This window comes from Taurulus bubalis (assembly GCF_910589615.1).
Source record: "Taurulus bubalis genome assembly, chromosome: 10".
NCBI classification, from domain to species: Eukaryota; Metazoa; Chordata; class Actinopteri; order Perciformes; family Cottidae; genus Taurulus; species Taurulus bubalis.
Genome location: NC_136598.1, coordinates 18,810,407 through 18,827,332, shown reverse-complemented (window position 1 = coordinate 18,827,332; position 16,926 = coordinate 18,810,407). Strand labels below are relative to the sequence as shown.

Below are 16,926 nucleotides of genomic sequence, written 5' to 3'. Positions count from 1 at the left end.
CATCATGTCTGAAGGGCAGTGGAAGAAGTAAAGAAGTAAAAAATTGTTTTTGTGTCATTTGCTATGTTTTTTTTTGTGGTTATTTTGCATCTCTTCGTTGTTGGTAGTTAGTGGCTCTTCAAGTGACATTTTGCAGATGAAGGCCAGAGGGAGCCCCTCACACTGGGCCCCTGGGCCTGCGCCTGGTAGGCCCGTTGAGTAATCCATCCATGATCACAAGTACGGAACATAAGTAAAATCTTTAAAGTCACGTGAAAAAGTCCTGATAAACTGTGTGAGAATGGAACAGAAGGAAGGAGATAAATCAGCAGCTGCAGGAGAGACGAAGCTGCAGGTGTGTCTGCGACCACAGGAGGGCGGAGCTCCGGAGAAGACACGCACATGCCGGAAATGATCTGTTATGAACGTTTGTGTTCACTTTGAGCCAAGCACGATCAAATGAAGGACCACGTGTGGCGTGTGGTTATAAGTAGCAGTATTGTGCATCCCTATCGTTTAAAATTAAATGTTGCATCTATCTTAATTAATTAATTGAATGAACTCGGCCTACCCGGCGTGCACGCAGAGTGACACGCCCACGGTGTGCGTGACATGTACACTTTGTGCACTTTGGTCCGGCTAACATGCTGAAACTAACATGCGCACCATCCACCAAGGAACATCGGAGGAGCCTCTACCTTCAGCCAGGTGTGTGAGGACACGATTCATACCGAGAGGCCGAGGAGACTGGTTATACTGGGTCCGGAGAGACCGAGTGGATTGGTTCTGTTATCCGATATGACTGAACGAGCAGATCAAGTTGGAGATGGAGCAGAATGTGCAGGGCTCCGTGGTGCTGTTCAGACAGGTGAGTACAACACACTGAACTCTCCAGATGAGAAGTATAACGTTCATTGTTTATGAGATGGTCTGAGTGGTGTCCCTTCTTCTGGGTAACTCGTGTGAGGCGACACTGAGGAATACTAAATCATTATTACTGATAATCAGTTGTATGCACAGGCTGCATAGTGTCCACCTGTTGGTTTGAACAGAAGGAGCCTTGTTGCGGTCCACCTCTCTGTCTATGAGTTGACATCTAATGCAATCTATGTTGTGGCCTAAAGTAATATAAAGTAAGGAATGTATATTTAAAGTAACAGTCTTTTTACTTGAGTACAATAGGCTAGTGCGGCTAGTACGGCTGATCCAGCGGTGCGGTGGCCACCCAGGGCTTTGTAGATGGATGGCCTCTTCGGGGCTGTTTGACTGGAAACAGGTGTGTGTCATCTGAAGATGAAGGCTTGGCCGATAAACATTATTGGAGAACATCTGCTGCTTGTCACAACACGGGGCGAGCTGCAGCGGTCCCCCCATCCATCAGCCACACCGGAGAGTGGGTGCGGAGATGGGGCGGGGGGGAGGGGAGGCTGCCATCCTCTGCTAGCCGGGGCCCGTTCACCCATCACTCACCCCGGGATGCTGGATATGTGGCGCGGGGTTGGTCCAGGCACCTGCCTGCCTCTGCCAGCCCACAGCCGCCTTTGGCCGACGGAGGAGAATATGCTCCAGCGCACTTGAACAATGCCTCGGGGAGAGCAGGCGCTCTCTGACACTGACACCCTCCCACACACACACACACACACACACACACACACACACACACACACACACACACACACACACACACACACACACACACACACACACACCTTACACCACCAGTGCACCCTGTTCAGGTGCCTCTCACACCTCCCCCCAGCTAGTTTTGGACTACTGTCAGGAAGGCAGGCTTGGCCTTAATGCTTGACCCTTCACTGGCTGATGAGAGATGCCTGGTCGTAGCCTCGCACATAAACGCACATGACATATCCACACACACGGGATCCCATAGGTCTCTGCTGTGACAGCTGGACCCCCCCTTTCTCTACCTCCACACCTTACTGCACCCTCCCACCCCACTCAGGGGTCACAGAAATCAATACCATGCAACGCTGCATTCAAAGCGCAAGATTACAAAACAGACGTTTAAAAGCAGGTGTCCACAGATGTTTTTGTCGTTATTTATTTGGTTCATGGCTCATTTTCTCTTTGTTTTGGTCTAAACACAACCCACGGAGAGTAAAAAGACCGTTGAAAAGATGACCGTAGAGAGTGTATCAATTTTACACAACAAAATGTATCAATGTAGCACCACTGACATGAATATGCCAGGAAATGAGCACAGTAGGTTATGACTGATAACTGGCACTGACCTGAGATATAAAACACAACACAGTTTTTGCAAAAAAAAGAAACACCTTCATTTAAATCAAATACACATGTATGCTAGCAGTAGTGATAAGGGACTAATATTGTTGTAAAAAAGTTCTAATGTTGTGCGGCAATAATGTTTTTTTTTACAGGTACTGCAGAAAAAAGTATTAACATCAATTGGATCCTTTTCTATAAGACGCCCAAAACTTTGTATCAGCTGCTGAGACACATCTGAAACAAATGCAATGCATGCACGGTTTGTGCCTGCAGTATTTTGTGACCAGCACACCGCTCTGCAACAAGAAAAGCTCATGATCAATGCCCATCAATGGAGCGGGGTCATAATACATTTTTCCATTTGTCTAGGGCCAATAAATTAATTTAATGCGAGACTATAGTCTATCAAATGTAGAGTAATCCGTAAACCAACAAATCAATGATCTGAGTTATTTTCTAATGTGAAATTATGCAGTTTCACAAAAAGAAATACAAGACAAAAGTGTGAAAGGAAAAGACAAAATGTTTTTGCATGAAATTATAAGTGCTGGAATAAACGCAGACATGAGACATATGAAGGTATTACCATTCCCTCTGTATTATGGAAGTAATGCTTCGCATTCAGATTTTTGGTTATTTAGTTATGCGCACCATTAAGTTTCTCCAGTGACAAGAGAGTATCAGATTCAGTCACATCTTGTCCAAATGCCCTTAAGAGAGAAACTTAAACAGCAAACTGAACGGTTTCCATCAGCCATAGTCACAAATGTGATGCAGGTATTTGTGTGTATTGTTAAGAAGTATGTGTAACCCTGGACTTCTTGGACAGTCTGGGGTGTGTTAGGAGTTTCTGGTCCTTTTTGAGGGCCCCTCACATGCCAGGTCCACTGGGTGATGATTACCTCAAGCTCCACAACATCAGGGATGGAGTGCCAGTTTCTGACAGCTGAGTACCAGTTTCACAAAAACATAATATTACTAGCATCACCTTCACCAAGATGATCTGAGTAATGCTTCACAGAGCCAAGTCCCGTGTTCAAACGTCCAGCCAGGACTCTGCACCTCTGCTTGGGTTATGTGGTTTTGCTGCCTGCTCTTCTCTTTCTTTGGAACACAGAAAAGTTCAATGGTGCCGGTGTTTGGTGTAGCAGTGCTGAAAAGGGAGAAGAAAAAAAGACATCAGCACTATTTGGAAATCAAAAGCAAATGTTCTGGGGTTTTGGAGGAGAAGTAACTGGTACGTAGTCTCCCGTGTGCTCGGCTTTGAGGAGGTAAAGCGAAGACAGCCTCGAGCCCGGCTCCATGCTGGGTGCAGATTAAAATAACTGTCATGAGACAGGAGCGGCTATTGAGGGAGACAGGGTGACACACAGAGTGATGGGGCTCAGCCTCTCGCACTTCATGACACAGTATTTCACTAAAGCTGGTTCAGCTTTACAGCCTGTGACCTTGTGTGTGTGTGTGTGTGTGTGTGTGTGTGTGTGTGTCCATTCTGCTTTAGCTTGACAACCCAAGTTGCGTGTGTATCATTGGAAGCTTTTAACTATTTGTATTTAACCTTTATTTCTCCTGTATAATCCAATGAAATTGTAAATCTATTGCACGAGGGTTCCTGATCATGATGGCGGCGTACTTTAAAACTTAAAAACAAATCAACAAATTTGCATCGTTCAAATAATATCCGTTGCACGTCGGGTCAAGTATGTTCAGTGCTCAGATGATCGCAGAATGATCTTGCCCTCATGTGTCATAAAAATGATTTGAATAGGTTTTCACTTAGGTTTAGTTAGGGCTTACCTTCGCTACAGGTGGGGCCCAGCCAGGTGAGCGGACACAGGCATCGCCCAGTCAGCCCATCACAGCGGGCCCTGTGGGAGCACTGGCACGGCAGGAAGCAGTCGGGGCCAAACCGGTCTCCACCGCAGTCTGAGTAGAGGAGAGAGGTTTAAAAAAAGGAGAGAGTGTAAATGACACACTAGAGATGCACGTTTTCAGAATTTTTGTCCATTCAATTTGAAGATTCATTTTTCATGTCATGCTAATAAGAGCGTGTTTCCCTCGAGGCGACCTCTACCTTTTTCACATCTCTGTCCGGTCCTTCCTGGAGGGCAGAGGCACCGGCCGGTCGATGGGTCACATGGGGAATCGCCAGCACAGTCACAGGACCGTGCACAGCTCAGTCCAAACCTGCCAGACTCACACCCTGAAAGAAAGAAAAGGATGGTTGTAGTTCAGAGCACTTTCATTGTCTTCATTAATACAACATATAAATTAGAAGGCAACTCGCATATTCTCACTTTTCCATCCATTTTGGAACCTATTGTCAGTCGGTCTGAGGACCGATAACCTTTGGGGGGGCGATGGGCTATATGTCTGTGGTTCTGTTGTAGCCAGCGTATATCCGGGGTGAGCCAAGACTTCCTTTCCATGCACTGCTCATTGTTGACCCATCGGCAATCCCATCGAAATTCGAGACCGTAGCTGGAGTTGAGAGACGACGTGTGCGATCGAATTGCATCACAAGTACGCCGTTTACAAGCTTATTCTGATGCCAAAATCGTTTCCCCTTTCCTAAAGGATATTAACGCGCATGTGCACAATCGCCGAAAAATAAATAAACAAAATAAATACACACACACACACATACACAGTAGTAGTGTGTAGTTGAGAAAACCAATCCCCTCGCATGCACAAGTGCATGTAGTGCACACAGACAAGAGCCAGGCTGGTCTCTGGAGCCCGCGGCTGCAGCTGCTCTGCAGTGCTCAGGCGTACTGGATCCCCTGCTGGGACTGAAGTGGCCATTTAGGCGCTCACACTGCGGCTGAGAGCCCCGCGAGCAGGCAGGAGGGCACGAGGATGCAACAGGAATGCATTAAGCAGTCTGGAAACACCTGTCTCCCATCAAATAACCAGGCTGCTTGCCTGCCCACCTACCTACTAGCCTGACTGTCTGTCTGTCTGCCTGCCAGAACACACTGACAACACTCTTTTTTTCTTCTGGGAAATCTCTCATTCATGTATGCTTCTATCTGCACGTGCCTGGGCATCCAGGTGGCTGTTTATTAATGTGCACAGACGTGTGGGAATGTGTGCTTCTCTGCTCAAAAACATACAAGAGATGTATGTTTTCTTTAAAGGGGACTTCTGTCTGTGAATTCTACGTCGCTTTTTTTGACCCGTCTTGCCTTTCTGGCAGCCCGTTGAACATGTTTAAATGTAGTTTTATGGATTTGAGTAGATAGTCGTGTATATACTCACGTCTTTGGCATTGTGGCCCAAAGAAACCTGGTGTACACACACATTGGCCCGTCACATGGTCACACGCGTGCCCCATTTTACAGTCACACATGTGAGCGCAGTTCACTCCAAAGAACCCATGTGGGCATTCTGAGAGAGACACAAGACAGGGAGTTCAGGATGAGGCTACTTGTTTCAGCGTACGGTTAATCATGACCACGTAATCATGTTGCATCAAGGTGCATTAAGGAACACACACACATTTCACAAGGGAAACTTGTACAAGTGTCATTAAAGCCCCTGGGAACCTTATTAACATATTTGTATATTACATGTGAATGTTTGCGTACTGTGTTGGCAGGAGTGGCCGTAGAATCCAGTGGTACAGCTGCAGCTGCCAGTAAAACGGTCACAGGTCCCGTTGTTGAGGCACGGACACTCTTGTGCACAATCAAGGCCATATTTCCCCTGTGAACAGGCTGCACACACACACACACACACACACACACACACACACACACACACACACACACACACACAAACTAAGTTATACATCTTCATTTCAGGAGAACTCTGAAATGTTTTCTGTGTATTTCTTATCAATTTTGATGTTCAGACTATTTTCTGTTGTGTCCATGAAGCTGCCTGTGAAGTTGTACCAGTGTCACAGCGGGGTCCGGTCCAGCCCAGTCCACACTTGCAAGACCCGTCGCCGGGGTCACACAGACCCACGTTCTGACAGCTGCATGTGTTTCTGCACTGCGGGCCGAAGCGCCCCCTAGGACACGCTAGAGAAACATTCAGAGAACATCGGGACAAGACATCAGACCGACAGGCCCTTCTGTTCTACTCGGCAATCAGTAACACACACAGATAACACGTCTCTTTCACACACACACACACACACACACACACACACACACACACACACACACACACACACACACACACACACACACACACACACACACACATATACAAGATTGCACTGACCACATGCATGTTTATTTAAGCAACAGTTCATTAAAGAGATGGGAAAGTAGTCTAATTTGGCACTGATATAAAAGAATAATCATGTTTCTCTGGGTAATTTAGATTGGGAAAACAATAAGCAAGCGCTCTTTGATTTTCCTGTTTATTTATTTGCTTCCTTGCCAAATCCAGCGACACGGAACACGGAGAACGAGCTACTTATAGGTTTCTGTAAACATTCAACAAGAGGAACTTAAGAGGTGTTGTGTCCAATGCGGGGGACTAAAGGAGAGGACGTTTAGCGAAGGCAGTAATGGAAATCCCCGCTTGCAATCCATCTGAATTGCTGATAAAAGGAGCAATTAAGAAAGCTAAAGTCTCCCTCTCTTAACCGGGAAACAGCCCTGTGATCATCAGAGGCCTCACATGGAGGAATTGGAGAATTTGTTACTTAAATATACAGTGAGAAATGTAGAAAGATGTCTCATCGTTTTTAGTGGTTTCTCACTTTCCAGTTAGGCCTCCTATTTCTGAAGGACTCATCAGGACCAGTGGTTCCCACTGATGCATGTCAGCCACAGTGATGACTCTTTGTGTACTCAAGAGAAGGATAAAATATTTTTTTAAAGCTAGAAACAGACCATGTTTGATATCTGTGATACATTTTCACTTAAAGGTGAACAATGAATTGCCACTTGTAATTCAGTAGATAGTGATTTTTTCTTTCAACCCCACTGGCTTTACCATTAATAGTATTTTTGTGTCACTTGAATCATTTGCTAATACTCGCAATAACTAAGTATCTTCTGCTGCACATACTACTGACAATCTATATTTCATAACAGAGTAGATGTAATTCCCTGTTTTCTGGGACATTTTAATAGGTGGTTAAATCTGACTATGCTTGTGTGAGAAAATGATGTATCCATTTTTTATTTCATCCAGAGGAAGTGGTCGGCCCCAGATTACAAGATATAGGTTAAAAAAAGATAGAATTTGATTTAACAATTCATTTAGAGCTATTTTTAATATAAATCCATTGTTTATTTAAACTCAAATATCGTAATGTGGAGAGGACTGTCGTCAAAGTGCCCCTATGTAAAGATACAGAACAGAAGATATAGAGCCGCCAGTGCACTCGTATATTTGTGTATATTGTGTGTGTGCTATGTATCTGCCTTGGTGCAAGGTAGTAGTGGAAATACATTGCTTATATATATATGTATATATATATGTATATATATATATATATATGTATATATATATATATATATATATATATATATATATATATATATATATATATATACATATATATATATATATACATATATATATAAGTTGGACTAAAATAAACAACAAGGACTGGTGTGTCATAGCTAAAAGCATAAACAAGCATTGCATCTGTTTAGTGTTACCTTGTTGGCAGGACTGTCCCATCCTACCAGGGGCACAGATACACTTCCCGTTTGCTGAGTGGCACTGCCCTCCTTCCCCACAGGAGCACAGCTTAGCACAGTCCTTCCCATAGTACCCACTCGGACAGCCTGCATGAATAAACATGTCTTTTTTCACACAGAAGGTATGGAGATAAATATCTTCTTTTCGTGAGCCAGAATTCTCTGATTCAACGACGAATGACCAACATCCCTAAAACAACAACTCCCAATAATGATAATAAAGGACTTTCTGGATGACAGCAGGTGTGAGGTTTCTTGACTCACTCGAGCTGCAGTCGGCTCCAATAAAGCCGGGAGGACAGTAACAGACTCCAGTCCTGAAGTCACAGCGACCACCATTGATGCAGCTGCATCTGGACTTGCAGTTTGGCCCAAAGGTCCCCGCTCGACATCCTGGAGATAAAGCACAGTCATGAGGGGGACAAGGCCAAGCCGTGTTATTTGACTGAGAGGGTATTTTACTCGCAGGATACAGCAGACAAGTAACAAGGAAATTATTTGTGAAAAATATTAACATTTTAGTCAATCATAAAACGTGTCTATAAATTAGGCCAAATGTATGCACAGCTACCACATGTATCCCACCCAGCTCCCGGTTCTACTGCAGGTTTGTGAAGGCATGCCTCGTATTAGTCCACATATTGCACTTACGTAGCTCACAGCGCGCCCCGGAGGAACCAGGTAGGCAGCTACATTTCCCCGTCACAGGATGGCACTGCTCCTGATCTCCTGAACATTGGCACAGCTTGCCGCAGTTTTGCCCAAACATGCCGGCAGGACAAGCTGAGAGGAAGCATCCAGAAACATAGTCACATATACACAAAAGAGGGGACTGTTAGTTCAAATTTAGGAAGAAGTGGGCGTATAATACGCAGGGGAAATGTCCTTAAACCCTAGATGCATAGGTCATTTGATAATATCATGTTCAATAAGACCTGTATTGGCTTTTGTTAAACATACACAGTGCAAGTCCTCAAATCCAGGTGTATATACCAAGTTAAGGGCCTAAACATTTCATCATTCAAATTAATTAATTTGCAAACACCTCCTGTTTTTCACTGCCAGTATAGGGCATTGAGTATAGATAGAAGGCTGCAACATAAAATTTAATTCCACATCTAGATTATTAGTTTGTAATGTGTGTCTTTTTTTTTAAAATAAACAAATTATTTCACTTTCTCTTTATACTATGCGAGCTAAACTACTCAGTTTTTCTAACAGCTCCACAGCTACAGTAACGCTTGCGAGCTGTAAACTGTCAGCGAAGTGTAAATGGTGTGCAAGTAAACCTTTTCTAGGGCAAAAAACACAAAGTTACAGAAGTTTGTGGGAACAAAGACAAGTGGCATTTCGCTCTCCCTCCTCAGATGGCTGTGTGAACATACTGGAGCGTTCAGGATCGACTGGTAACAAAACCAAAACTCCCAACTACTCTCTCTGCTGTCCGAACCCCCAATGGACGCAGAGCGACATTCTTTCACACAGCCTCTCTGCATACATCCATATATTTATACTCATCACAATAATGAATGTAGTCCACAGACAATCCGTCATAGCCAACAAGATGAATCTGTGAACCGAACATGTTTACGGGTGAGACCGCAGCACTCGGCTACTCAGTCAGGCAGCAGCAGGCAGCGTGGGGGACAGATAAGCAAGGACTCCAGACTAAAGAGGCAATTACGGCGCTGTCATTATGCATGTCTGCCTTCCAAAGGCCCTTATCCGCCGCCGAGGAGACAAAAACAATGCCTTCTGTTTTACTTGGCAACTGGTGTGTAACATTTATCAGATGTCTGGGGAGCGCGTGAGGAGAGGAAAGGAGCTGAGGTGGTGAGGGGGGAGGTCGGAGTGGTGAAGCTGCTCGTATACAGTCTTTAAGGGTATGGTCTACATAATGAAACATTAGCATAAAGTCCTGTGACAGTGAGGGTTTAGTGCCGCTGCAGAGTGTATTTCCTGGAATAGAATAAACTGTAATCTTTCCCAGGAGGACTAGGAGAGAGAAGAAAAAAAAAGAGAGAGACATTTTAATCAGTATTAACGGAATGATTCTTGGTGATCACTTTACTCCCATGGTGCCTTTCCTTCCTGATGGGAGTGGTGTGTTTCAGGAGGACAGTGTTCTACCAACAAAGCCCATATGTCAGCCATGGTTTTAAATGCGTGACAGTAATATTAGCCATGTGCCAAGGCTCTCTCAATCACCAGTTGTGACTTTGTGTTCCAATTGAGTTTGCCTTTTTTTACAACTGAGCAAATCAAAATGCCTCAAATGAATACTCGTGCAGAGAAGACTTATTGTGTCAACGTATCTTTTCTTGTCATTCTTACTTTCCTCGCAGCCGGGCCCCGTGAGTCCGGCCGGGCACCCACATCTCCCCGTCTCATGGTGACAGGACACCCCAGCTGGGCACTGACACCGCTGGGCACAGGAAGCACCGTAGGACCCCGGGAGGCAGGCTGCGTGTCGACACACACACACGCGGCACTCAGTTTTCCCTCACGTTTCTCCTCAATTGCTACTTTCATGCCGTTGCAATTTCCGCGGCCCTACACACACACTCACGTCGGTCACACCTGGCTGCCCTCCAGCCGGGTTCGCACTTGCAGCGGCCTGTCACGTGGTGGCAACCTGAACTGTGGACACAGTCGCACCGCTGCTCACAGCCTTCTCCGAAGAATCCCTTAGAACAAGCTGCAGAAAATAAAAAGGCACAAACGTACGCATTCAGCACACATTAAACTCTGAGGACAACACTTTATGAAATACAGATTGTTATGCTTATTTGCCTGAGGTTAATTGCACAAAGTGTTTTGAGCATGCACGTCTTATGATTCCAGGAATAAGTCAACTTTCACTTTTAGTGATATTAGTAAATACAGCTGCTGGATGCCAGGTTGACATCTATAAATCTCGATGGGACAGGTAAAAAACAGATTACAGATCAAACTCAGTGTACTATACCAATAAATACCAATAAAAAAGAAGGTAAATAAGAACTAATATGCTGCAATGTGAAGTCACCTGACTGACAGAGCTCTGCTACCCAACCTGGCAGACACACACATCGTCCCGTCACTCTGTCACATCTCCCTCCATTCGAGCAGCTGCAGGCGCCAGTGCAGTTCTCTCCATAACGTCCTTCCTCACACTCTATGAGAGACGGAAAGGAAACCTCAGATGGATGTGGCATTCAAGATTTCATTTTATGTTTTTATTCCAGAAATACAGAAGAATTTTAATAGTTTCAAGATTCATGGGCTTCCCTTAGCTTCCTCACGGTGTAATACATTGTACTGTAGGACTCACCTAACTCACAAGCGGCTCCAGTCCAGCCGGGCGGGCAGGAGCAACGGCCAGCCGCGCCATCACAAGAGCCTCCATTTCGACACAGACATTGACCAGAGCAGTGTTCCCCATATTGTCCTGCGGGACAGGCTGAACTCACACACAAAACACAGGACAGTCTAGTGAGTTGATGACATGAATGGGTTTTAAGAAACTGTAAGAACTGTAGCAAAATGTTCTTTAAGGCCAACTTTTTGGAGTATTTTATTCAAAATCTGTCATTTATTGCACTACACTTTATCCATAACAGAGTATTAACAAAAGTCACGTGAGAAAGTCCTGCAGGTGTGTCTGTGTGTGCATGTGCGGCCTCTAATTTGTTCTGATATGTGTGTTAGTGGCTGCAGCCGCTGTGGAGTTTATATTGTTTACATGCCCACATTGTTTGCTTTGGTGATGTTTTTAATCTACTTTATTTACTTTATTTGTTTATTCCGAAAAGTTTCCTGTGCTGTGGTGTCCATAGCTCGTTTTATTTACTGTTGATTATTTTTGTTCAATTGGCTGATTTTTGCCTCTCTTCTGGTTAAGTCTTGTCAGGCTGCACTGAGGGAAGGCAGTTGCATATTTCTGTTCTTGACAATCACTCTCATGCACAGACTGCAGAGCGCCTGTGTGTTGGTTTGGACAGAAGGGGTCTTTTTGCTGATGTTGGTACACTTGTAACAAATTTAAAGGATAGTGACAGTTATTTTACTTGAGTAGTCTAGTACTCTTTCTACCACTCTTTCACGAGACAGCTGAAAGTCACAGCTCACACACTGTCCAATACACATTGACGCTACAAGTAAACCTGTATCTGCAATTACCTTTCATACTTTTACTCCTGAGGTGTGCATTTTATGTGCATATGTTTACACCCATGCAAGAAACCGGCATGGTATTTCTACTGATTTCAGACTTCTGAAATGATCATTTGAATATAGCAAACGATAGCGGTGCGATTACACATGGTGGCTCTTTGACTGCAAAAAGTCTGCAAAATGTGTTCTTTTTTTATGTATTTTTCAAACATTTTACAGGAGTGATTGTTATCCATTGATTTCTAAAAATGTACCAATAAATCTCTTGAACACTTGTCCAAGTTGTGCAACACCACATTTTTATCGAGTAAATTTGAGGAGTCTTATTGATCAATAGATCGCATGAAAATGAATGAAAACCTTAATAAAATACATCCAACTTTCCAAAAACACACGACATGGTTTGTAAAAATGGATAGTTTGCGATGTAAAGTAGAGGTAATCTGTATTACATAAGTTAAAACATGCAAACCCTTTTAAGAAAACAGCAGCCGAACCTGAGACAGGGTTTGTCATGCTGAGTGATTAGCTACTCACGCAGTTGGCAGCTGACTCCAGTCCACCCGGCTGCACAGCTGCATCGCCCGGTGACGTGGTCACACCTGGCTCCGTTCTGACACTCACAGTTCTGACTGCACTGCTCCCCAAAATTACCGTCTGGGCATTCTAGCCACACAAACCACACGTACACGATGACAAAATACAAACGGAGGACAATCAGTATTGACTTAAAAAATTCAACTGCGGCTAAATTTGAGAGCTTCAGGACATTTTGAGGCATTTTCATCACACATACTGTAAACGCCTCGCTCGAGCTGAAAGTCCAAGATGACATTTGAAGTCTTAAGAAATAGGAAAATGCACTAATGACAGAGATGCGTCATTAAGTCTTGCGAGTGGCTTTCTGCCGACTCCGGCTGTAGTAGTCAGGACCACAAAATGGCTGTGGCAAAAGGAAAGTCTTGAATAAGACTGCAGAATGACAGACTAAGAACTTTAGTGGGCATTTCATTGGATTCATTAAAACAACGGCATGAACCTTCAGCATGAGAACACTGATTGGTTCGCTACTAAAGAGTCTTCTCCCTTTCCTAATGTTGATTGCTATAAACACGTGGGTCCATTTATCCAGAATAGACCTCAATTCAACCATGTGTGCCAAAAGGCACTCTTGTGCCTCTTTTCTCCATCCTTACCCATCCCTAAAAAAAGTCATTGGCAATGTCTCATTATAGAGATAATTGTTCACAAGCACATCATAGTTGTGTTTAAGGAGAGGATGTCGTGATGGGCTGCAGTGAGGGCCTCCCTCACACCCCGTTTTAATGATGTGGCTTCCATTACCCAGAATGCAATGTGGTCCTGCCCAGCCGGCGGTGCATAGGCAGGCTCCTGTGATGTGGTGGCAGCGGGCACCGTTCCTGCACTCGCACATCTGGCCACAGTCAAGACCGTAAAAGCCGTCCGGGCACACTGTGGGCCAAGATAAAACATCCGACTGGTTAGAACTGGCAGCTTCACAGAAGAGGACAGGAAAAGGTCTGGATGCCAACATTTTTTTTAAAAGTTCTTTCTCTTCCCTTTCTCATCTCTCACTCTCTCCTCCTACTTTCCCTCTCTGTCTTACCATCTACTGGAAATGCCAATATCAAATGGCAGTACCACGCTGCGGCTGTTCATTTGCAGAGCGTCTGCGTTCGTTAAGTGAGCTCATGTCCCACATGTGTGGTGGATCTGGGCCACATCAAAGTCGACGGCGGCTCGGAGGCCGTTCTGCGTTCTGGGGCACAGAGAGCTGGTAATTAGAGCACCTGCTGAGTCAACAGGCTTCACCAAAAACACAGCAAAACAAAAGCCAGGTTACTCTGCACCCCCGAGCACACATACCTACAGTATCGCTGCTGATGCAAGGAGATGCCAGTGTAGGAGTCTGTTTCTCATTCTCAAAGAGAGCCAGAGAGGTTGTTTAAGTGTGTGTAGAGTCAATTGACACTCAGTAAGTTTAGTAAACACAGTGCCTCCCATCCACGAGAACCTAGCCAGAGGGATGAATGAGCCTTTCCACTATACTGAGCCCTAAATATTGTCTGGAAGCATGACTTCACCAGAGCAGGAAAGAATGATTGTGTTTATTCACAGCCTATTTTTGATCGCTCAATTTGTCACTGCAAAGATCACATCTCAAGAAAAAATAGTTGTATTTCGCGATAAATTGTAAGTTCTTCCATTCTGGTTTGTATTTACAGGAGCGTGGCTCTTTGCGCTGACAAAGTTTGAGTGATTGACAGCGGTTGCAGACATTTCTCTCTTCTCTTTTCTGTTGCAGTAATATCTGGGGAAATCTGGTAAGGGTTTGGATAGAGTCGGGCCCAATTATAGCAGCAGCCAGCAGGTTTTTTTATTTTTTACATTTCAAGTATGTGCTGCCTCTTCTATCTAAGGAAAGCAGTGGACCGTGTTACCAAAGGAAGCCACAAATTGGGAGTCCAACAGAACTGTGTAACTTGGTGGTTTTATGTATTTTAAATGCCACAGTACTCAGGGTGTTTCCCTCCAGTTTATGCATCATACCCTCCTTTCTCCTGCTCCAGCGGATGATGCTGTCCAATCCTCCTTTTTTTTCGCCCTGAAGGCCTCAAATTGTGAAAAGCATCCTTCCCGCTCAGCAGTTTCTGGCAGGGCCATCGCTGTGTTCCCACGCTGACAGCGTGACGTCTTTGCCTGCCTCTGTAGTGGTTAGGCTGCGATGTTATTAAAGCCAGCCCACTGAGGATGCTGTCATTTTAACCCAGCTGTACATTAGGTCTGTGGTGGTACTGGAGCAAACTCATTTATTGTCTTCTGTTTATTATTGGGATAGCAATCATTCTTTCCTGCAGGAAAATGTTTCAGGAATGTTTCTCTGAAACATAATTTATTTACAGATGACATGGGCGCTCAACGCATCTATGATGATAAGAAATAAACTTAAAACATCTCAGATGAGTGATGCACCCGCTTTAATGATATATTTATTCCAGGCCCAGTAATCACCTCAACATGTGAAACACTTTTCTTCCTTTTCAAATGCAGCAGACAAAGTTTACTGCAGCACACAAACTCGACAGTAAATCTTCAGGGGATGTACCGCCGCCTCTGAATGGCAAAGTTTATTATTTGTTTATGCCAGCAGGGGGCGACTGGTTTCCATATTAAACACGGAGGAGCAATCTGTCATCTGATATTAGGACAATGTCTGCAAGTGTTTGTAAGTAAAGACTCTTCCCTCTGAGTCTTTGTTTATGAGAAGGCACAGAGGATTCGGCCCAACACCACACACACACACACACACACACACACACACACACACACACACACACACATACACACACTGTGCCATCGCTGAAAGACTCCATCTCCAGACTAAATGAGCTCTTTAAGACAGGCGGATTATTTCCAGATCCCTGGTTGTGTAAGAGCCACTGCTGTCAGCCCATAAAGCAGGTCCAGGGACCACACAGCCGGGGGAGAGCAGACCACAGAAATAGAGCGGATAGAGAGAACATAGAAGTGAACTTCCTGGTTCCATTCAGAGTCTATAACACTGAAAGACATCAACACAAACAGCAACAAAACAACCCTGTTCTTTCGACAATAACGCGGATGTTCGAGTTCTTTTTACTGCGACCAAATGAACTATTTTGATGCAAACATCAAAGCGGCAGACCAGAAAACGGAACACGATTCATGTTAATTAAAGAGGTGGTCTGGTCTGCAGGACCCATGTCAGCACAATAGCTCGTTTCCTCCTCCGACAGAACTGAAATGTTTAGCATCAACCACAAGAATGCTCGGTGAAAGTATACATTTTGCCATAGCAACGAGGTCGCACTTGAAACCGTTGTGCGGACGAATATCGGCCACCTAGAATGAAACGCTAAAAAGAGAAAGTCATCCCTTTTCCATTTTAATTCTGTAAAACAGATGAACTAAGAGAGATCTGGTCCTTCTCACAGCACAGGCCTCTTCCTGACTTCTCCTGAAGGAAGAGGCTCAGCAGAAGACTGAGAAACTGGACACCTCTGTTTGAGGAGAAAAGGCCTTCAGAAAACCCATTCAGGTCAGACCGATAGCCCTTTTTCCACATGCGACGTCCAATCAGAGTGACGTCTACGTCTGAGGCCATTAGACTGTTATGGCTAGGCATGTGGAGCTCGGTTCTAGTGTGACACGGCCGTGATTTACGATGCCCCGTGTACGACTGAGGTGGTATGAATTTCTGGGCCTGGTAGTACACTTACACTAAATCTTACACTTTGTAATAACATGAGGCCACTTCAAGTCAAAAGACTGTAATCATGAACAAATCTAGTACGCCGTTAAGACTCTTTGACCGTTGTAGTTTGGTCAAAATATGATGAGAATCATATTAGTTGCATGAAAGTTGTCCTGTGGCAGGATGCTTAAGAAGACTGCAGCCTGTGAAATACAGTCCATCTCCTGCAAAATGAAGAATAATAACTTTGGGATTGGTGTGTTTTTAAAATGGTTTTGCTCATGACATGACATTCTGATGATTCATTAAATATGTCTGACGATTACCTCAAACTGTGAATCAGAAGTTTGTCCTGCAGCGCCCTCTAGTGTATTAAGACTAGTAATCTCACATGTAATAGAGAAGAGTGTCCTAAGTCTAGTGAAAACATAGCAACACTATATTTTCCAAAGGTGTTATACTTGTAGAAGGGAAACAAAAACACACATTTTAGTGAAAAGTGCAAAGGGCTTTCAAAACATACTCTTGTACATTAATATTAACCTTGTTGTTCATATGAATTCAATACAAAGTGCCTTAAATCAATCTTTCAAGTCACTATTTATATTTGTGCTG

General features: G+C 44.3%; 1 protein-coding gene across 1 annotated transcript in view; it reads right to left on the bottom strand.

Annotated features, from left to right (window-relative positions):
* Nucleotides 1-2,038: 2,038 nt before the first annotated feature.
* Nucleotides 2,039-16,926, bottom strand: part of egfem1 (EGF-like and EMI domain containing 1) — a gene marked incomplete at its 5' end in the record, with an annotated part of 53,189 nt that continues 38,301 nt past the window's right edge. Inside the window, 15 exons of the mRNA XM_079224548.1 lie at nucleotides 2,039-3,382; nucleotides 4,027-4,155; nucleotides 4,304-4,432; nucleotides 5,491-5,619; nucleotides 5,820-5,948; nucleotides 6,129-6,257; nucleotides 7,860-7,988; nucleotides 8,166-8,294; nucleotides 8,553-8,684; nucleotides 10,236-10,364; nucleotides 10,471-10,599; nucleotides 10,930-11,058; nucleotides 11,215-11,343; nucleotides 12,594-12,722; nucleotides 13,401-13,529. Coding sequence (XP_079080674.1) covers nucleotides 3,303-3,382; nucleotides 4,027-4,155; nucleotides 4,304-4,432; nucleotides 5,491-5,619; nucleotides 5,820-5,948; nucleotides 6,129-6,257; nucleotides 7,860-7,988; nucleotides 8,166-8,294; nucleotides 8,553-8,684; nucleotides 10,236-10,364; nucleotides 10,471-10,599; nucleotides 10,930-11,058; nucleotides 11,215-11,343; nucleotides 12,594-12,722; nucleotides 13,401-13,529 — 1,889 coding nt within the window. The 3' untranslated portion in view covers nucleotides 2,039-3,302. The remainder of the gene's footprint in view (nucleotides 3,383-4,026; nucleotides 4,156-4,303; nucleotides 4,433-5,490; nucleotides 5,620-5,819; nucleotides 5,949-6,128; nucleotides 6,258-7,859; nucleotides 7,989-8,165; nucleotides 8,295-8,552; nucleotides 8,685-10,235; nucleotides 10,365-10,470; nucleotides 10,600-10,929; nucleotides 11,059-11,214; nucleotides 11,344-12,593; nucleotides 12,723-13,400; nucleotides 13,530-16,926) is intronic.